General features: G+C 39.6%; 1 protein-coding gene and 1 long non-coding RNA gene across 7 annotated transcripts in view; one reads left to right on the plus strand and one right to left on the minus strand.

Annotated features, from left to right (window-relative positions):
• Positions 1-22,381, minus strand: part of phldb2b (pleckstrin homology-like domain, family B, member 2b) — a 93,542-nt gene that overhangs the window by 47,771 nt on the left and 23,390 nt on the right. For 3 of the 6 annotated variants that reach the window (XM_088401639.1, XM_088401638.1, XM_088401637.1), the window contains exon 6: positions 4,749-4,868. In XM_088401639.1, the coding sequence (XP_088257765.1) occupies positions 4,749-4,868 (120 nt within the window). Of the gene's footprint in view, positions 1-4,748; positions 4,869-4,949; positions 5,522-13,613; positions 13,711-21,981; positions 22,187-22,381 lie in introns of those variants that run through there. The other 3 variants (XM_088401643.1, XM_088401642.1, XM_088401641.1) reach the window with 3 other exon arrangements.
• LOC148407603 (uncharacterized) lies at positions 13,679-14,549 on the plus strand. The gene is made up of 2 exons (XR_015863590.1): positions 13,679-13,849; positions 14,272-14,549. It is a non-coding gene; the product is annotated as an uncharacterized LOC148407603 (long non-coding RNA).

Below are 22,381 nucleotides of genomic sequence, written 5' to 3' on the forward strand. Positions count from 1 at the left end.
TTCAGAGCACAATGCGCTGTAAAAAATATCCACACTGTAAAAAATCCGTGCAGCAGCGAACCCGTGAAGATGAACCGCGATACAGCGAGGGATTACTGTAGTGCCAAGATAGCAATAGTGCAGCATCAACAGCAAAGTATTTATCATAGAATGGGCCACTTGATAGCGGCATTGAAACTTTTTTTTTTTTTCTGTCAGACGAGTATTGCCGGGACACGAAATGAAAAAATATAAAAATAAATAAGTATAAAGGATCTGTAAGAGAAAACATTGGCTTGCTACATCCCAAAAAGAAGTGAAGGTTCTCAGCGGTACTCTCCTTTCCAGATCCACTTTAAAGTGCACACAACCTCTAACCCCTCAAACAAATATGTAAACAAACTAAATGCTAGCTCAGCCTCCTTCCCTGCGAGAGCAGTGACATTCCATGTCCCAAGAGCTAGCTTCTGAAGCCAGGGATGAGAACGCCAAGGTCCCCCCTTTGGCTGCCGCCCAGCTCTCATTGTTACGGTAGGGCGGCGCGGAGGGGAGGAACCAAAATCAGAGAGGCTCCGAGGCAGAGAGTGTGGGTCATTGTCCATGTTTAATAGTCAACAGGCAGGTAAAAACAGCAACGGAAAAAGCAGGATGGCAAAAACTCTAAATAGATAAACAGATAAATACTAACAGGTAGGATGAGAACCGGGACACACAGATGGGAGGCGAGTGACAGGTGACTAGGGAACGGAGACTAACGACTGGTGACATGCGACTGCTATGTGACTTTGATCCAGCAAAGGCTGTAACAAAAACCCGGTCCCGCCCCACTATTTGAGAAGAACTGATCTAAGGAGAGCATGTGTAGACTAATGAAAAGGGAGGCTTGCTTAAGGTATTGTCAACCTCATGCATTGCATTCTGAGAGTCTAAATTGAAATAAACTGCTATATATTGAAAACACAAAAAGTGAGGAGATTAGATCAACACTTGACCCAGACAACATTTATGTCTTTTTTGTTATTAATTACTATTGTTACCTGATTGGTGAAAGTAAAAATTAAGGTTTGAAGCATGCAGGCACACACAGACACACAGAAGACACTGGAGTCCAGCTGTATCACCACGGAAACAGAGGAGCACCGCATGACAAAAACATTCCTTTCCATCTTGAATTTAAGCATGATACAGTAGAACTCTTCTACAATTAAATCATATTTGCAGCCAGAAATTTTTCACGGGACCTTTCACAATAGCAAATCTATGTCTCGGACGTAAAACATAAAAAAAATGTGTTGTGCACGCTACGATTTGAATGAAGTTAAAAACAAAACCATACAACATTTAAAATAAGAAAAAAGAAAAATTACCAAATCTACAATAAGCATTCATTTTCATACATCAATTTCTTGCATAATGTCTTTCACTTTGCTTCATCTATCTTTCACCTTTATTACTTTTATCCTGTCTTCAAGTGTTGGTTTGGTTTAACCCCCGCACGGGTGGAAGCGTCAAAATGACGTTATTTCGGCAACCACGCCCGTCCGCAAGGAGTCCGCGCAGAACATATTTTGCACAACATGTATGTTCCGGATTTATTTATTTATTTATTTTTAAATCGAATGGACAACATGGCGAACGAACATTGCTTATGGAAGTTTGCCGATAAAAACACCTTTACGATTCGTCTGAAAAGGAATGCAGTGATCTAAATACCGTGAACAACTCCTGGTGAGCACCACGGGGAGAAATGAGGAGTCTGTGTAGATTGTTTGAATCGACAAGGATTCTCGACCCCTGTTATAGAGTAGTATTATTTTTGTATGCTGTAGAGCAGTGGTCCCCAACCCCCGGTCCGCGGACCGGTCCGTGGATCAACTGGAACCGGGCCGCGTGGGCTGCACCCGAAATAATGTTTTGGAGATGATTTAGTTTAATGGTACGTGCACACCGAACGCAAACGAGGTGAAAAAGCGGAGAGTTTTGTATTGTAGTCAATGGAGTTCGCGTGACTGGGCACGAATGCACGTCAGGCGATGCGATGACGTGAATGGAGCGACGCGAATGGACACGCGCGGTCACGAGAAGCGAAATTTCACCTTTAGCGTGAAGTTAATTTTTTTTTTAACTTTTTCCGCGTTTCGCGGCGCGACAGCCAATCAACTTCGGGAACATTCAACGGCTCACGCAGGGGGCAGGAATGAATTATGGCAGCCACTTTGCGGTCACTGGGAGCGATCCAACACGGCCAGCTGAGCTTTCAATACAAAACAGAGCCAAGCAAGAGCACTCACCTGGCTTGTAGAAATGCGGAAGCGAGAACTTGGGATAACTGGTATGTGCAGCGTTTGCTTCATTTAACAGCTGTTGAACCGTAGTTACTGTGCTAAGCTAACGATTGTGTTGACAATGCTGCGCTGTCTCAGCCACAGTGAGATTGCGACATTGAAAACTTCTGGCGCTGCCTCTGGCCGCTGTTGATATTACATATATTACACACATGATGAGCAGCCAGCACCCCCCTGGTCTACAATATAAATGTAAGGTGTTGACCAGTCCGTGATGATCAAATGGTCAATCGTCTGACTGTAGGGGAAAGCCGCTCCGAGTATACAGTGCTGCAAAACGCGTGCCGGCGCGGCAACTATAAACCAAGCTAAACTTTTCCTGCAGGATTGTTTTTGCCGTAGTGAATTTCAGCACAACGCAAATGCAGAAAAAAAAAAAAACACAAACATTTCGTATTATGCTACACAGGGATTTTTTCCTTGTACGAGGACATAAGCAAGAGGGAAAGGCTTCAATGCATGGATTTTTTTTTCCACAATGGGAGATTTATTTGCACATGCAGGTTTTGTTGTAGAGTTTCACTGTATTGTGTATTTTGGAAAGATAAATGTGTGTATTATGCAACACAGGGATTTTTTCCTTGTACGAGGACATAAGCAAGAGGGAAAGGCTTCAATGCATGGATTTTTTTTTCCACAATGGGGGATTTATTTGCACATGCAGGTTTTGTTGTAGAGTTTTACTGTATTGTGTATTTTGGAAAGATAAATGTGTGTGAACTTTCACCCAGTGCCCCCCCCCCCCTCCCCCTGTTAAATATTTGTGCCCCTCCAACACAAAACCAAATCTCACACACCTACACCTGTGGCTAATGACAATGCAAACTTGTAGACAGGCTTGGATTTTGTGTGTAGAGCAGGGATCGACAACCCAAAATGTTGAAAGAGCCATATTGGACCAAAAAAAAAAACCAAATATGTGTGGAGCTGCAAAAAATTAAAAGCCTTATAATGAAGGCAACACATGCTGTATGTATCTATAGTAGCTATATTAGCCAACGATCTAAATGATTAATTAACTACGAATACATAATGAGCCATTGAGCCTTCATGATTAAATGTTTATTTTTCCTGAAGTGCATCCTGTTGAAAATGACACACCACGTGATTACTCTGTTGTGTGATGCCGCCTCAAGTTTAACTTCATTACAATATTAATGAATTATGTTTCATTTCTTTGATGAAATTAAAGACAGCAGTTATTTGAAGTTTTTATTTTGAGGATTCGCAAAAAAAAATAATAATAAAAAAAATGGAACGTGCATGACGTGCCCCTAATCTGGGCAACAGAGTGAAATAAAACGCAGCCTGCATTAATAAAACATCAGCCACATACCTGCATAGACGCGAATCTGTTCAATATCGATCACATCACACATCACAGGCAATTGAGTATGCTGGCGCTGAATTAATGCCCTTGATTTGTTGATCGGTGATATTGTCTGCCATTTTAATCGCTCTTTCCTTCACTGTCTTAGCGGAGTCTAAGCATATAGCATGTCTTTCTTTTTATTTTTGTATTATCCCGGTTTTGTTTATGAAGTCTGTAAATAGGTGTTCTGATATGTTAATGAATGATTCCTTCATGTAGTCACCATCTGTGAACAGTTAGCCACGTTTTATTATCTTCCAGGTTGCAACCACACTTGCAGCAGTTGTGGAGTTTGGAGAGGCAATACACTTCTTAAATCTATTTTTGCGCTCCTCTAATTTCTCCAGAAGTAATGCAATCACACTTTTCCTTTCATTCCCAACTGGGTACTTGGCTGCAAATGTAGCATGCCCTCGCTGAAAATGTTCCACATTGCTCTTTTTGTTATTTGACAACTTCTCACTACAGAGCAAACATTAGGGTACTACTTCCGCATTGACAATGAATGCAAATGATTCGGTCCGAGAAATAGTGAATCCTAAATCCTCAGGTATTTTTCTCTTTTCCCCTTTGGGATGCATGGCCCATCACAGCCGCCGGTTTGTTTAAAACAGCCACTTGCCTGGCATCCCGCCCTGCTGATAAAAACGTGTGTCACAGGCTATGACATAAAACTTCGTTGACAGAAACGTTGAAACGTAATATTCTACACATTTATAGAGCATTGGAAAACTTTAAGAATGTTTCGGTCATGTGTGTCCTCCTACAGAAACCATATTAAAACAAAAAATATATTTCTTTCCCCCATCTTTTTCCATTCTCAAATATTTTTGAAAAGCTACGGGGAGCCACTAGGGTGGCGGTAAAGAGTCGCATGCGGCTCGAGAGCCACGGGTTGCTGACCCCTGGTGTAGACAAATGTTCTAAAGAGTAAAATAGGTTGAAAAGATGAGAAGGGGCTCGAGAAAATTACAGATAGTAGTAAAAAAAAAAAAAAAGGGCAAATGTAGGGCAGAGAAAAAATAACGCATGTACAGTATGTTTCTGCTTACCTGTGTTATAGGCTAGGGCAGACACAGGGCTCTTTTGGGGAAGCATGCTCTTCATTCTGCTCGCCTCCTCGGGATGATTGAACCGGAAAAAGTAGGACTTACCGAGACACAGGGAATAACCTGAAGAAAGAACACACACAGGGTAAGATTAGCTCAAATTAATTCACAAATTACAAATGAATTAATTCACAGCTTGCACACTTTGCCATGGGCAGCTATTCATGAACATTGGGCCTGTCTGCAAGCTTTCTTCTTTTTTTATTTTTTCCTGCCCCCTTCTTCCGGCTCGGAGAAGGGGCTAGCGAGATGGTGAAGGTTGACTTGACCGCCCCCATTTGGCTATGCGCTGATCGACCATCGCGGGTTAAGAGATTGCCCGTCTGCGGTCCACTTGGTTGGACTGTGGGAAGGTTCCTGACCAATGGCTTTGCCTGCTGTCAAGTCATCATTGCACCCTATAGCACAATATGTTTTCTGTAATCTATATTGTTCACCTGTATTTGTCTGTAGTGTGCATCTATGTGTCTGTCTTTGGTACATGCAGCATCCACTTCAACCTGTGGGCCTGGAAGGGGGCTCCTCCCACCTGTGGTCCCTTCTGGAGGTTTCTGATTTTCCCCTAATTGGGGTTTTTGAGTTTTTCCTTCCCCTTCTGGGAGCTTTGACAGGGGATGCTGTTGTGTACCTTACACCGAAAAGATGTCTCTGTATGACTTCTCTTTTCGAAAAAAGTCTCAACGTGACCTCTTTTCATCTGTGAAGCCCTTTGAGACTTCGGTGATTTAGGGTTATACAAATAAAATTTGACTGATGACCAGTTTGCCCTAGCAGTCAATTAGGCTGAAAGGGACAGATAGTAAACAAAATGTCAGGGTCATGACCTCAGTAATGCACACAGACTGCTACAGCTGTACAAATACTTCACAAGACAAAAGAAAGAGAACAAACTTCCCTTCTGACAAAATCATAGTGATAGATCTATAAAATTCCTCTGAAGATCTATTCGCCTCTCACAGCTGCAATACGAGCCATAAAAAAAATTAAAAAGCCAAACAAAACAAACAAACAAAATAATCGCAACAATCTCCATTCTTGAACTTAAGAGAAACTTTTTTCTTTTTTTAAAATTTCATCTCAGTGTAATATGCATGCTGCGATTGGGTTGCGGGGGCAGCGGTTTCAGGAGAAAACTCCCGACGTACTGTTCCCTAGCCACTTCCCCCATCCTTCGAGTGAAGGAAATATAGTCCATCTGGCGTGTCCAGGAGGCATCCTAACCGCATGCCAGAACCACCTCAACTGGCTCCTCTCAACCTCGAGCAGCAGTTGGAGACTGAGCCACGCTCTGGATGAGGCTAAGGCCTGCCTGAGCCACGTGTTACGTCCCAGTCTAGGGTCTAGGACATAACATGAGTAATGGGCCCCGCCTTCCCCAACTCCCAAGCAGCCAGCCAATAACCCAAAGGTTTGGAAAACAAAAGACACATTTATTTACAAAAGGGTTACTAAAAGAGTGGAGCAATTAACTCAAGGTGAACCAAGGCCAAAATAACAAACGAAACAATCTCTGCAATAACCAAACTAACCTAGCAAACAAAACAACAAAAAGACAATAAGCTTACCTCCCTAGCTCCAAAAACAGGAGGAAAGAAAATGTACAACAAAAACGGCGATTCACCCCTACTTCTCGGTTTCAAGACAATTGATACAAATGCGTGGCTGGTTAGAAGCGAAGGAGAGACGAAGGTTGTCTGCCGTCTCCTCTTAATATATGGCAGGTGTGCGACCTCCAATCAGCAGCAGCCAATCGTGGGCCTTCCTGGAGCTGACCAATTAGTGCACTGCTGGGGCACACCTAAACAGAAGATGGCAGGAAACACAGGGAAAAAAAGAAACACAACAGAGAGCAAGACTCTTGAGTGACCCCACTCGTAACACACGTCAGCTGACTCCTTTCATTGTGAGGGAGCAGCAGCTTTTCTCAAAGTCCCTCTACTTGCAGAGATTGACACCCTGCAGAGAAAATGAATTATGTCTGTTTACATCTCGTCCTTTCACTCACAGCTCGTGACCATAGATAGGGGGTAGGGAAGGAGATCAATCGGTAAATAGATAGCTTCTCCTTTTGGCTCAGCTCCTTTTTACCACAACAGACAAATTCAGATGTTGTATCATAGCAGAAGTTTCGGATCTTTCCCATTTACCTTTTTAATTCCATTCGTGCCAATGTCAAATGAAAGAATTAGACATTACGGCCCTTTAAATTCGGGGTGCCACACCCACTTTTATGATACAAGAATTGCACACTAAACTTGAGACTACAGTGTTACCTCTACAACTAAATCATATTTGCAGCCAGAATTTTTTAATAACGTCTCGGACGTAAACATAAAAAAACGTGATGTGCACTCTACAATCTGGCTGAAATTAAAAACAAAACCATCCAACATTTCAGAAAGAAAAAAGAAAAATTGCCAAATAAAATTAGAATTCATTTTCATGCTTCCATCAATTTCTTGCATAATGTTTTTTACTTTGCTTCATCCATCTTTTATCTTTATTACTTTTATCCTGTCTTCAAGTGTTAGCTTGGTTTAACCTCCGCGCGGCTGCACACATCAAAAAGACATCCGAGCGGAACAGATTTTGTGCAACGCATATCTTCTGAAATTGTTTTACGACCAGACAACATGGTGGACGAACTATTGCTTGTAGAATTTTGCCCGTGAAAACACCTATGTGATTCGTCTGAAAAGGAATACCGTGATCCCAATACCGTCATCAACTCCTGACAAGTTAAAACTGAGCAAGACTTTTCCTGCAGGCTTGTTTTCACCGTAGTGAATTTCAGCGCAGAGCAAATGCAGAAAAGGACATTTCGTATTATGCAACAGGGGGACTTTTCCTTGTATGAGGACATAAGAAAGCGGAGTGTGAAGCAGTCAAAAATCGTGCTCAAGGATGTTATGCCATTTCTCTGTCTGCTTCAGACTTATGCTTCTGTGAGTCTGAGTTCGATTCTAGGAACTTGGTTCTCCTCCTGCTGAAAGGAGCTCGTCCCTCACCGTATTGGGAGATGCAGATTCACTTATGTCCTTTTTGCACGCTGCTTTGCGAGAGCTTCAGGTGTTCCTTGTCCCCAGTTTCCCCGGAGAAATCCCTTTTGCCAGCGTGGCCGCCCATCTGCTGCCTTCATTATTCCACAGTGTGGGCATTATTTAGATCTCTTGCAGTCCTGTTGGGACGATACGAGTGCTTTTGCCCGCCTTACTTCTGAGGGGCATATATTGGCGGCGTTGCAGGATGCTGCTAACATTGGGTTAGACCGCATGCCTGTTGTGGAGGAGGATGTTGCTTCCTTGCTCTTGTCACCAGAAGAGCTTGCTTGGAGAACGCGGCGTTGTCCTAACGTACATTAACTAGACCTACGATTATATTTCAAACATACTGTTGGTCGTTAAGAACATATTTATTTGAAAGTTTTCGAAAATCATAATTTAATTTATTCCTTTTTAATGAAAAATTGTCAAAATCTTACACATTGTCCCTTTGATGTAGGTATGGACCTGTGAATTGCATCTACTGTATATAAAGTGGGCCCCAGTGTACGAGATTAATCCGTTCCCCGGTTGAGCTTGTAAGGCGAATTCACCATATGGCAGGCAATTCAAACCTTTGTTAAATAGCTAATGAGCTTCAAAACCCAGGTAAAAACATCAAAATTGTACATACACATTAAAAAGTGGTACCAAAATAGTATAGTAAGTGCTACGTATATACTGTATAACATACATGTATACAATTAGAAAACATAAATTAAAAAATATAGAAAGGATTTCCTTTGAGAGGCACTTGTTACAACCATATTCCCTAGTAAGGGTAGCCTAGGCTAGGCTAGCTTCGTATTTCTTGATAATCTCCAGCTTCGTTTCCATATAAATCATCTTCTTACTGCTCTCTTTAGCATCACTAGCAATCTTGGGACCCATGGCAAACCCATTCAACTTGAATTAAGCAGTAAAATGCACAATAAATACGGTTTTGTAACCACTCACAATCGAACAAAGCTTTACCGTTCCGTCATTTTGAAACGAGAGAGGCTGACCAATAGCACACAAGCATCTCTGTGAGGAGACGCCGAACAATCGCAGACCAGCATTGTTGTGTCGTACTGCATGGAAACAGTTTGATGGTTATAGTAAATAAGTGCAATTACCTAAAAATGCCAGCAGATGGAGGCAAAACAAAACAAATACAGACAACCCCCTAGGGTCATGAAAGTTTTTTTTGTCGCAAAGCCGAGAAAATACAGTAAAGAGGGGACAAAAAAAAACTCAGTAGTCTACATTGCAACATGAAAAAAACGTAAGCCAGGGACGCTGTAACATGGGGGTCCACTGTACTATATTTTGACACTCTATAAGAATCCATTCACATAACTATTATAGGTAAACAAGTTTGCGAGATATTAACCCTTTAAAAGTGGCTTTTTGAATGACACAAAACATTACCTTGACATTTTGGTGGGGTCCATATTTTGGAAACGTTTTGTTTGATTGAATGTTTCTGACTTCAACTGATTAATCATTTTATTTTGGAATTTGACAGTTTTTAGAGTTTCAAGGCACATGGGCCTTTGGTGGGGGGAGGAGGGCTTCAAATATGGCTATTAGTGATGGAATGAGACACAAATCCCACGTGACAAGATGAGATGAGACTGGCAAAATTTGTAGAGATGCTCACCTTAAAAATTTTTTGCTGGTCCAACAGTTGTTACTGTACTGTTCCCCCTTCCGTCATCATCGATCCATCGTTTTTTCCGGACGAAATTGTAATTCTCGGTAGGGCTGCGTATTGGGTCTTGAACGTGTATTGCGATATTAGTCAATGTTTGTTAAAAATAAATAAAAAAATAAATCTATGGCATATATATTAAAATGACTGATAAAAAACTGAAGAAATGTATTAAAAGACAAATTTTGTTTATTGTTTTTCAGAAGCTACACATAACTGACATCTCTGAGCATGCATTAAACATTTTCTCAAAAAATAGCTTTTAACATGTTTTCATTTCAAGCATGCTCTTGACTGTGTTAATATGTCCCCAAATGTTGGGAATACTCTTTCAAGTGGCACTCATGTAGCAGGAATACACAGATATCTGTCATGTTCTGTTGTTCTATTTCGGTAGTTCCTTTTTCAGCTATTAGTCTGATTTGGTCCACCTGTCTGCGTTTACCTGCCCCTCGCGTGTCCATCATTCCGCTTTCCCTGGCTATTGCTTCCTTCCCAGCTGTTGCACATCAGAGTAATTAGTGTGTGTGTGTGTGTGTGTGTGTGTGTGTGAATTTAAGTATTTAAGCCAATTTTTGTTACAGTTAGTTGTCGGATATAGTATAGTATGTCATTCGTCTCGTGTCACCAGTTCCATGCCGTTAATCTCTGTCTCCCCATGCCAACATGTTTTCCATGTTACAAGCGCCTCTGTATGTTTGGAGTTATTACCGTTCTGCTTTTTCCGCTTTTGTTCCTGCCTGCCCTTTAATTAATAAAGATGGACTTTCACACGCAATTCCTGCCTCTCTGCACCTGGGTCCATCGGATCGCCATCACGCCAGCATTTCTCCCCGCCACGCCACGCCATCTCATGACAGGTAAATAGCACAAGTTCCAACTCAGGATACTGGTGACAGTGCTCTTCAACCGTAAATGAAACAGATCTGTGACGTTGGTGAAAAACCAAGGAGAAATCTAATGTAATTGATCAAATCCAGTGGGGCCCCAGTTTACGAGATAAATCTGTTCCACGGTTGGGCTCGTACGGCGAATTCGCCATATGATGAGCAATCCAAACCTATGTTAATTAGTTAATGCGTGTAAAACCCCAGGTAAAAACACCCAAATAGTCTATACATATTAAAAATGGGTATCAAAATACTATAGTAAGTGCTTTATATATATATATATATATATATATATATATATATATATATATATATATATATGTACACAATGAACATCATCAATAAAAAATATATAAAGGATTTATTCACCTTTGAGTGACGCTTGTGATGGCCATATTACCTATTAAGGGTAGCCTAGACTAGGCTAGCTTAGCTTTATTAGCTAGTATTTCTTGATTAGCTCCTGCTTCATTTCCATATAAATCATCTTCTTACTTCTTTAAAATCACTAGCAATCACGGGACTCATGGCTAACCAATTCGAGTTTGAATGAAGCACTCAAAAGCAGTATAAATACGGTTTTGTAACCACTACTCAATAGGACAAAGCTTTACCATTCCGCCATTTTGAAACGAGTGAGGCCGACCAATAACAGACCAGCATCTTAGTGTTTCCAGGACATCAACCAATAGAAGACCAGTATCTTAGGGAGTCGAGAAGCCAACCAATAGCAGACCAGCATTGTAGTGAGACGTTGCAGCATAGACAGTTTGACATCAACAGAAAATAGGAGCAATTACCAGTTGTTGATGTTAATCGTAAAGTGGGCTGAATGCTTTAAAGAGTGGATGAAAAAAATACTCAGTATTCCAGATTGTAACGTGAAAAAAATGTAAGCCAGGGACACCGTTACCCGGGGGTCCACTGCAGTGAAAACTCGAGATACTGTCACTTATGTAATTTTTTTCACCTTCTTCATACAAAATTACTTCGCATATAAAACAATACAAAAAAAAAAAAAAAAACTAAAACTTAATCTGAAAATTCCCATTTGAAATAAACATAAGATTCTACTGCTCGTTAACATGGCTACTTGGATATTATTGCACTTCTTGGGCGCTTACTGCGAACAACTTGAACAGGAGAATTTTCTTTTTGTGCTGTTTGCCTTCAACAACTTTCCTCCTGCCGCGCATGCGCCTCCTCCAACCCCCCCCCCTCGCAGTCACGACCACTCTCTCGCTCTCCAGTCACATCGTGCACACAACACATTTGTAACATTTAATGTTGTGTTTTTGAAGCGCTTGGAATGATTTATATGCAAAACATGATTCATAATATGACAAAAATCATGATAGAAAAGCCACTCCAAATTGATATAAAAATATATCGATAATATCGCCCAGCCCTAATTGTTGGTATTTCAGACAAATGCCGGTCTGTTCCTCACTATTGTCGTCAATTTCAGTAAATAAAACCATGTCTCAGAAACGCTGCAAGATGACATCCTCAGTAATGTTAGCAAAAGTTGTTGTGACTGACACTGTGAAAGACAACAGAGAACTTAACCAAAGCTGTTCATTCACTTAACTAGGAATAGTCTGCCTCTGTCGGTTCTGACGATCTGCCCACCTGTTTCTAATATATAATAATGCCTAATATAAATTTTCCAGTTTTCCAAATGTTCTCTTTTCATTGAGCATACAACAGAACGCAGAAAGCAGAAAATGGTCTGGCATGCAAATGGAAAACATCAAAGGAATCAGACTAGTTTTTCAGCTTTCAGAGTTGTCTAAAAGTTTATATTTACCCCCTCAAAAAGATGACAAAAAAAATTCTCTTGATTTAGTGGACTCAATCTTATGAGACATTTTATCGTGTGGAATTTGTGTCTTGTCCCATCCTTAATCTTAAACCACAGGTGTCAAACGGCCAGTATCCTGCATGTTTTCAAACCTTCTTCCTCAAACACACAGGATTATTTTCAAGCTCCTGTTTGGCTTGCTAATAAGCTAATCATTTGAATCAGGTGTGGAGAGAGAAAAGCGGAAAACATGCACGATACCAGCCCTCAAAAACTGGAGTTAGACACCTAACCCTAATGCATTTTTTTACTTGCCAAGCATGCTGGGCAGGTGCCACCCGGGTTAAAACAAAACGCAACAAAAACTATTTATAATCCTGACATTTAAGGCTGCACAATTAATCGAATTTTAATCGCAGTCGTGATATTGGCTGCCACAATGAAGCTGATTTTCTGCGATAAATTTTAAAAAGCCTGATTTAACTCAACATTTCAAATCAAGCACTTCGTCGTCCTACCACCGAGGGTAATGTTTCCCCACATATTTGCATTACAAAAGCCTCCCTAATACAGTGGAACCTTCTAGATACAAATTGAATCCGTTCCGGTACGCAGTTTGTATTATGAATAGTTCTTATAGTGAATCATATTTTACATGTAGATTGACTAATTTGTTCCAAGCGCAAAATAAACGCCATATTAAAAACATTTTACCTTACTTTTCAGAAAACACGATGTTCGGTAGATTCGGTTGCTAGGCAAATGACAGAAAAAAATGGCTCTAAACAATAATTTTACTTGAACTTTGATTTTTTTTTTTTTAATTCAAACTTTAGATTCAGATTTTTTTTTAATTGCTGTAAACATTAGCTTTATTTCCACTTGAACTTTAAAACTGAAAACATTGAAACTAACATCTGATTTCTTTGAAAAAATGGCTGTAACAGTAGCTTTATTTCCACTTGAACTTTAATTAAAAAACACTGAAAACATTGAAACTTTAATTTTCATCATCTTTTAAAAAAAGACTGTAAACAGTAGCTTTAATTCTACTTTAATTAAAAAAAAACATGCACAAAATATTTAAAGTATAATTTTCCATCAGAATTAACTAATGCAATATTCAATGCAAATGGACTGAAAGTGAGGTTAACCCACTCCACAAAAAAAAAAAAAAAAAAAAAAAAAAAAAAGCCTCGACCTAGGCTTTCACATCACCGGAAAGCTCTCTTAGCGCTTTATGAGAAGTGTTGTGCTAGCACATTAGCACGTTATCACTGTCAACTTTCCAATGTTGTAACGTAGAATGAATGCAAGCCCTCCTCTTAAGTTTATCAAAGCATCGGGTGAAGCCTTGAAATCTCAAGGTAGGCTTACTTGCTGCCATCTGCTTTCACCTGCGTTGTCTTCGAATCATGCACTCACATGATCACCAATAATGACGCTGGCCTAGAAAGTTGTACACTAGTGAGCTGTACTGTACAGCACAGCCAATAGGAGAGCAGGACAATAAATGTAAGAGATTCTGACCAATGGGACAGAAGAATACTGGTGCAGTGGTATGGCGCGTTTAATGCGGGCAGGAATTTCAAGTTTTCTCTTGGAGCATGCAAGTAATCACTCGTATATTGATTTTTTTTTCTCTTGTATTAAGAGGCAAAAATGTGTCTGAATTTTTACTCGTAACGTGAATATTTCGTGTACAGAAGCGTTCTTATCTTGAGGTTCCTCTGTATATTATTTACCAGTATGATTTGGTGTTGTTTCTCACCTGATTCAGAATCTATACAGTACTAGCTGTCAATTGATACCCATTCTGAAAGATTCGATTGGCAAAAAATTGAAATAAATTCCGTTAGAAATGTCTAAGAATGAAATTGACTGCTAATTGATTAAAATTTGAAATTTAAAATTCATTTTTTTCATTGGTTTGCACTCAGCAAGTAAGTTAGCTAAGTTGCCCTGTGCTTTTACCTTCGTCTTCGCTGAATGTTTTAATTGTGTTTTCTGCTTTTAAATTGTGCTTTTTGTTTAGGCTGAGTTCACAGTCCCCTTGTCATAGAGGATGCCTTTTAGGCTGACTTCACAGTCCACCACGAAGGCTTTAACCGGCCAGCGCAGAAGAGCTTGTCGCCAGGTTATTGCTTCGCAACGCTCCAAGCACCCTTGGCATATCTCTTGTTTTCTCATCCCACGTTCTTTGTCGAGACACTTTGGGTTAGTACTTTGTGACTTTGATACTTTATCTTTTGGGACTGTTTTTGTTTCCACGCCTGGCGTGTACTTTCAGTTAATAAACCATCATTGACTATCCACTTCCTCGTGTGATTGGCTGGGGTCCTGAATCCGCTTGGGTTCTGCAGTTATTCTCAAACAAATTATTCATTTTATTATTATTATTATGTGTAAGTATCAAACTTTGTTTGTATACTGCCTGTTTAAAAAAAGGGCAATAAATAGACATTTCACCAAACGTGATGAATAATCGTGATTCTATATTGCCCAAAATAATTGTGATTATTATTTGCCATAATCGTAAAGCCCTACAAACATTAAAAGTAAATTGGACATATTTAAGTTAACATTTTCATGTTTGAGCTGTACAAAATTGTTAATGGGCGCTAATAAACACACAATGTACTTTTTTCTTCTCAAACGCGATTTGGCCCTTAGCCATCTGAACAAAGAAAACTGGCATTTCACTTTTTAGTTCACACGAGTAAAAAAGGTAATCACAATCGAAAACAAAGGGACATTTTGCTTATTTAGCCATTTTCGGCAGTGGAATGTTAAAATTTGGTCTGTACTTAATTTGAAAACAGGATTACCGTATTTTCCGGATTATAAACCACACTGGTATATAAACCGCAGCAGCAAAACCTGAGCAAAAAAAACAATTTGGATAAGCCGCATTGGACTATAAGCCGCAGGTCATAACATCAGATATTTACCCAAAAAGATGTTATATGGATGTTTTTAAAATTATAATAGTTGTTTTAAAAAAACTCTTTAACATACACAACATACACGCTTGCATATTTAGCACCAACATATTTGCATATATATATACAGTCGGCCCCCGGCTTACGAGCAGCCTGATTTACGAACAATTCGCCTTACGAGCGTGGATCAGGGAGATTTTTGTCCTCCGCTTACGAACAAACCTCTCGCCTTACGAGCAATTCGACATGCCGGCCATTGAGCATGTAGAAATGTTCTCGTTTAATAGCGTCAATAAAATCAACAGTAGTGACATCATCAATCATCAGTAGATACTTGTGGCAGTAACGTGAACGCTATTGGTCTTACAACGTCACACTGACTGTCTCACTTACGGTGTCTAAATATATTACCATTTAAGTGTAGTGTTTGTACAGCTAAAGGGAAAAACAGCTGACATGAAATTAAATGTGCCGATTGCAGGACAAAGAATTGTCATTGGTTTAAATGTGTGGTTTTTTTTAAATTAATTGTCAATACATTCCAACCGTTTAAAAAAAAAAGTGCGAATAATTATCAGTCAGTCACGGAGATGCGAATATGCTATTGGTCGATTAAGGTCACCCGGTCTCACTCACGGAGATGCTATTGGCCGGCGTCACACGTCAATCACAGAAATGCCGATATGCTATTGGCCGAACGCCTTTATCTAGCTTGATGGGACAGGATGGAAGGAAGGAGAGAAAATTAGTGAAAAACGGAATGTTGTGAAGACTTTGCAAACTTTATCTGTAAGACATAGCTTCTAAAATTACTAGCAGCGGTAAAGAAAGAAATAAGAGGATGATGTTTTAGTATCTGCGTGATTTGCACCCTGACTGAAAGAGTTACTGTAACACTGTAAGACCAATAGCATATCTATCGCCGTGTTAACTTTGAGCGTTGGACTTTGCCCCCCTCTGCTTACACCCAGCTCAAGTCTCGTCGTTTCAAAGGTAAAAGCTATTTATCCATTGTATTTAATATATAATGCAAGTGTACAGCAGATTATGTCACTCAATTTTAACATATGTATACAGTGTGTCGTTTTTACCTAAGACTTCGGCGCGCGTTGCACGCATTCACGAATTAACATGGGTTTGGATTGCCCGCTATACGAGCAATTCGAGATACGAGCGTAGCCGCTGAACGGATTAAGTTCGTAACCCGGGGGCCCACTGTATATATTATATATATATATATATATATATATATATATATATATATATATATGCAAAAATGGATGGATTATTTTCAACATAACACCAACAGAATACTGCAGCGTTAAACAGGAGTTCAAACTCAAAATCAATTCTTCGATAGCATCTTCTGTCTCCCAATGTTTGATTGCTAGATTTTTTTAGTGAATATAACACACTACAGATAATTCATACATACCATCATAAATATTTAAATACAATCATATATACCTTATATCAAATTTACACCACAAACTTTTATGCACAATCTTTTTCAATTTAGACATTTTTAAATATTTTTAATGATTTATTTTTAAAACTCTGAGTTCAGCTATTGATTTACATCTTTTCAGTTCTATTTCATGGTTGTTCCATAAATTGACACCTTGAATAGATACACACAGTTGTTTGACTGGTGGATTGTCTCCTGGTGGCTAGCAAAAAAAAAAAAAAAAAAAAAAAAAAAAAAAAAACGCAAACCACACTGGACTATAAGCCGCAGGGCTCAAATCACGAGGAAAAAGTTGCGGCTTATAGTCCGAAAAATACGGTATTTTTCCACATACAATGAATACATTTAAAAATACATTTGACTTGCTATCGACTAAAAATTCCATTACAGTGGGCCCCCGTGTTACAAACTTAATCCGTTCAGCGGCTACGCTCGTAACTTGAACTGCTCGTATGACGGGCAATCCAAACCTATGTTAATTAGTGAATGCGTGCAACGCGCGCGAAAACCTTAGGTAAAAACATCACGACTTTATACACATATTAAAAATGAGTAACAATCTACTGTACAGTTAAATTAAATAAAATATACAAAGGAAAATGACATTTACCTTTGGGGCGACGTGACTTGAGCTGGGTGGAGGCGGAGGGGAGCAGAGACCAACCCGCAGAATTTATTTATTTATTTTCTTAAACAGGAACTTTTCTCAAACTAGAACATATCACCGGCGATTTCCTTCTCTTTAATCCATAATAGAAGAAGCCTCTCAATTTTGTTGTCGATCGAGGTCCGTCCCCCGGCAAGGAAAGTCTTGCCCTTAGAAGACTGCCGAGCGGTTACGGCCATACTCACGAGCAAGGTTAACCATGCGTGCGCCTCCTTCTTATTTTTTTTTTTTATTATCTCCTGCTTCGTTTCTATTGTCATCATCCTCTTACTTCTTCCTTTACCGCCACTAGCAATTTTAGAAGCCATGTCTAAAAGATAAAGTTTGCAAAGTCTTAACAACATTCCTTCCTTCCGTTTTTCACTCATTTTCTCTCCTTCCTTCCGTCCCGACCAGCTGTGCCATCAAGCTAGATGAAGGCGTTCGACCAATAGCATATCGGCATCTCCGTGACTGAAACAGTGACTGTGACATTGTAAGAGCAATAGCATATCAGCGTTAATGTGATGTGCGTGAGCAGATGATTTCGTTAATGTAGCAAAGCGCGGTCAATTGTACGTACACATTGACTGGCAAAGTGTGGCGAAATCATAGTTATAACCATCACGACTATATACACACACTTAAAATTAATACCATAATCTACTTTGCAGTTAATTAAATTAACATGAATACATAAAGGATAAATGACATTTTCCTCTGGGGCGACGTGACTTGAGCCGAGCGGAGACGGAGGAGAGCAGAGACCAACCCGTAGAATTTATTGATTTATTTTCTTAAACGGGAACTTTTCTCAAACTAAAACATATCACCGGTGATTTCCTTCTCTTTAATCCATAATAGAAGAAGCCTCTCCATTTTGTTGTCGAGCGAGGCCCGTCCCCCGGCAAGGAAAGTCTTCCCCTTAGAAGATTGCCGAGCGGTTACGTCCATACTCACGAGCAAGGTTAACTATGCGTGTGCCTCCTTTGTATTTTTTTATTATCTCCTGCTTGGTTTCTATTGTCATCATCCTCTTACTTCTTCCTTTACCGCCACTTGCAATTTTAGAAGCCATGTCTAACAGATAAAGTTTGCAAAGTCTTCACAACATTCCTTCCTTCCGTTTTTGACTGATTTTCTCTCCTTCCTTCCGTCCCGACCAGCTGTGCCATCAAGCTAGATAAAGGCGTTCGGCCAATAGCATATCGGCATTTCTGTGATTGACGTGACGCCGGCCAATAGCATCTACGTGACTGACTCCGTGACCGACACCGTGACTGAGACAGTGACTGTGACATTGTAAGAGCAATAGCGTTCAACGTTACCGTGATAAGCGTCAAGTTTTAAATTAATTGACGAAGCAAAGTGAAAATAAATGTACGAATACAATGGCCGGCATGTCGTAATGTTCGTAAGACGGAAGGTTTGTACGCAAGTGGGGAACAAAAAACTCCGCGGTCCACGCTCGTAAGTCGAAATGTTCGTAAAAGAGGGTGTTCGTAAACCAGGGGCCGACTGTACATGCGTTCTAGGCTCAGGTAATGACACCGGTTTCTGGGTTTGAGCATGTGACACTCACATGATAAGCTGTGATTGGCCATTATCTGAGTTTTGAGCACATGATATTTTCAGTTGACAGCAAACATCGAAATTAATGTTTAAAGGTAAAATTTGTGCATAAAAAAATAAATGTTATTAAAAAACGCTATGTACAAAATAACCATTAGTTTAGCATCCTTTTTAACGAGACAACACGCGTCTCCCCAACCTGTTTTGAATGTTTTCCTTTTGAACAAAAAAGAAAAACAAACCCACTATTAAAAAACTAGTTTTCAGTAAGAATGTTTTAAGTGAGAAACCACAAAAAAAATGTTGCATTAACCCAGAGTATCTATGGAGGCAAAGTCCTCTGACTGCAAAAATCCATTACAGTTATTGTGCAACAGATTCCTTTGACTTGACGTCATAGCAAACCTCTGAGACAGGAATAGGATAGCGAGAAGACAAATGGTAAGACAGAATATTTAAACTCATCTTTCCTATCCTCTCTCTTTATGCAGTTTTTTTTTTTTTTTAATTCTCTCCTCAGCTTTGGCAACTTAAGTTGAAGGTCTTGTGCAATAGGTCTAAACTGTGAGGGCAAAAAAGAGGTCATTTGCACCTCTAAACTGTAATTTCTCTGTGCAAGGCAGTGTGGCCACACATGCAATGTTGAGTCTGCACAGCTGCGCTGTTAACTATCAAATGCATCACTTATGTAAACACTCTTTCGAGTGTTACATGCGCACTGTAAGGAAGTGGCAACATTTAGTACTTAAAAAAGATGATCCCTGTGACGAAACAATCTATTGCAAACAAGAACTAACAGCTAACACGTGTTTATCAAAGCCAGACCTGGGTTTGCATGCTGTGACCAACAGCCACCCCTAGTCTTTAGCATGGGGAAACACGAAGACATGTGCATGCACACCTCACATGCAGTTTTCTGTTGTAAAATTCAAATGTCCTACTCACAATTAAAGCTGCCATCTGTTTAAATGCATGGGTGCAATAGTGCTGGGATCATTTGTTCACAGGCAACATGAATCCTCTCAACTTCCTCTCATCAGAAGACATGAAACATTCCAACTAATGATTTTATTACTTTTTAAATGGAACAGTTTGCGCAAATACGAGATTGATAGTAGCAATTTTATTCACCATACGGGGTCTTTCTTTAAAACACAAACCGACGGCAGATCACATAAAATGTCATTGGTAATACCTTTTTGTTGTTGTCTCAAACACTGCCTCCCATGTTGAAAGAAAAACAACTTGGAAATAGTCAGTAAAGACCTTTATAAGATAATTTAAAGCTTGCCAGCAACAAAGTCCAACCTCAGACTCTTTGAGGAAGCAGATGTTGCTGTCTAGAGTTGAATCTGGATTCAATTTCTTCAGCTCTAGATGTACTAAATTACACTCTTACCAAAATTCTACAAGAGAGGAAACTCTAAATTATTTCTCTATTTAATTAGCATCAGTGCAAACACAGCCTAATTGAGTGCATCAGTTTAGATAGAGAAATAAACCAAATACACTGACCTCGTGTCAAACATTTGCTTAGAAGAAGTGACGAACTGCCTCATGGGCTCATATTATTAAAGAATATTTGGGCTCACTGAAAATGAAATAGTGCAGATTCAAAATCACTCGAACAAAATCAAAACATAAGAACAACATTCATTATCAGGTAAAAACTGCAATCACAAAAATGAAGATCTTAAAAACTGCAATCACAAAAATGAAGATCTTATTGTCAAAAAATAAAGTCACAACATAAAACATTTGTATTTGATTGTGCAAATGTTTTTGTATATTCCAGAAGCCCAAAAGCACAAACTGAAATTGTCTCTTGCTGGATTTTTGCCAAGTGTCTAATATTACCCCATCGATATTTGGCAAGTCTTGTAATTTCACTTTTTTTTTACATCCTTATTTAAGGCTGCCCCCAATACTCCCCTAATAGTACAGCCATAAATATATTTTAATAACGTCATAAAATAGGAATGTCTCAGGGTGCAACAGAGATGAATGAACTAAATGTAAACATGCTCATTCAAAACAAAGATACTGAGATGGACAACACACACCACTGGGTTCCCATGGGAAGTGTAAATTGGCCTCAAAACCACATATAAAGGCTCTCTGAGGCACACATGTAACACAGTAACACCAACAAAGACAGACTGGGCTTTCTCAAGGGAGTCGGTGTTGATTGGGACAGTCACAAGTTAAAAAGATATCCACGTTTTATCCAAAACCCATAAATCAAAATTACACGCTACAAACAGCGATGCCAATTTAGCATGCAGCTCAAAGTTTGAACACTGATACATGTAAAGTGTAGGGTGTGTATTTGTGTGTGTGTGTGTGTGTGGGGGGGGGGGGGGGGGGGGGGGGTAAAAACACTGGAGAATAAAACAGGGATCGTTTTCACGCATCAGGTAGTTTAAAAATTGAGTCTTCACAGCTTGAGCCAGTGTTGCTTTTACACACACTTGCCAGCGTCGCTTGCCAGCTGCCACTTACAGTCGCGTCCAAGGTAATTGTCACTCATGGTGAAAACAAGGTGACATGGAGACTTAGCGATTTGACTTTACGCGAGAATAATGACATTCCCTAGCAACATACAAAAACTAAACGTTTTTAGAAAAGTAGAGTTAAGTGCTCGGTTGAGTGCCAATGTGTCCCACGCAGGTAAATAGGACAACAAGACGATTAATTGCTGGTAATCATCTGTAATAAATTATTATCCAAGAAAAGAAAATCAATGTCATCAATTCGTAAGCGACTTCACTTCTGGCTGCTCAATGTGGTCAATTCAGAACAATAAGGGTCAGCAGATGGCCATCATATACGCCAATTCCCATTGTTTAGAACAGACGGGGGAAATGCCATAATAACTCACGGAACGTATCACGCTCCACAAAAATCTGAAAGGTACGTGGGTGCAAGGTAATTTATATTTACCCACAGTATACATTCAGGTGGAAAACATAAAACAAGCATACAAGCCAAGTGTACCTATGCAGCAATGAATAAACACTGCCAGTCAAAAGTAAGCACACGCTTTGTAATGTTTTTAAACGTGAAAATGTCCATCCAAGCTTAAATGACTTTTAGAAACTACCGAGTGTTACTAACCTTTTGAGTCTCATTCGGTGACGACAGCAGAAAAAAACGTCTTTCTTTTTCGCTTTTTACCGCGAGTGAGGCATGGCAACAAATTTATTCCAAAAGAAAGAACAGCAAGATACTATTTTCTTTCTTGTTATTTTCACGTGTACCTATGATTTTGCCTTGCTAATCCTTTAACTAACTCATCTTCGGCTTCGCCAGATGAAGAAAGTTCACTGATTTACGTCCAGCTGTGGATCGTACCAAACACAATGGGAAACGGGGCACAACAAGCGGGTTTGAAAATGAATCCGTGGGAAACGGATAAAATCCTCACTCAACATTTCTAATAGAATATTAAACATCAAAATAGAAGAATGATCCATTGAACTATAGACATTTCGAAGAGTAAAACAATACCACATCC

Source organism: Hippichthys cyanospilos, chromosome 19 (assembly GCF_059441005.1).
Source record: "Hippichthys cyanospilos isolate Australia breed blue-spotted pipefish chromosome 19, RoL_Hcya_1.0, whole genome shotgun sequence".
NCBI lineage: Eukaryota > Metazoa > Chordata > Actinopteri > Syngnathiformes > Syngnathidae > Hippichthys > Hippichthys cyanospilos.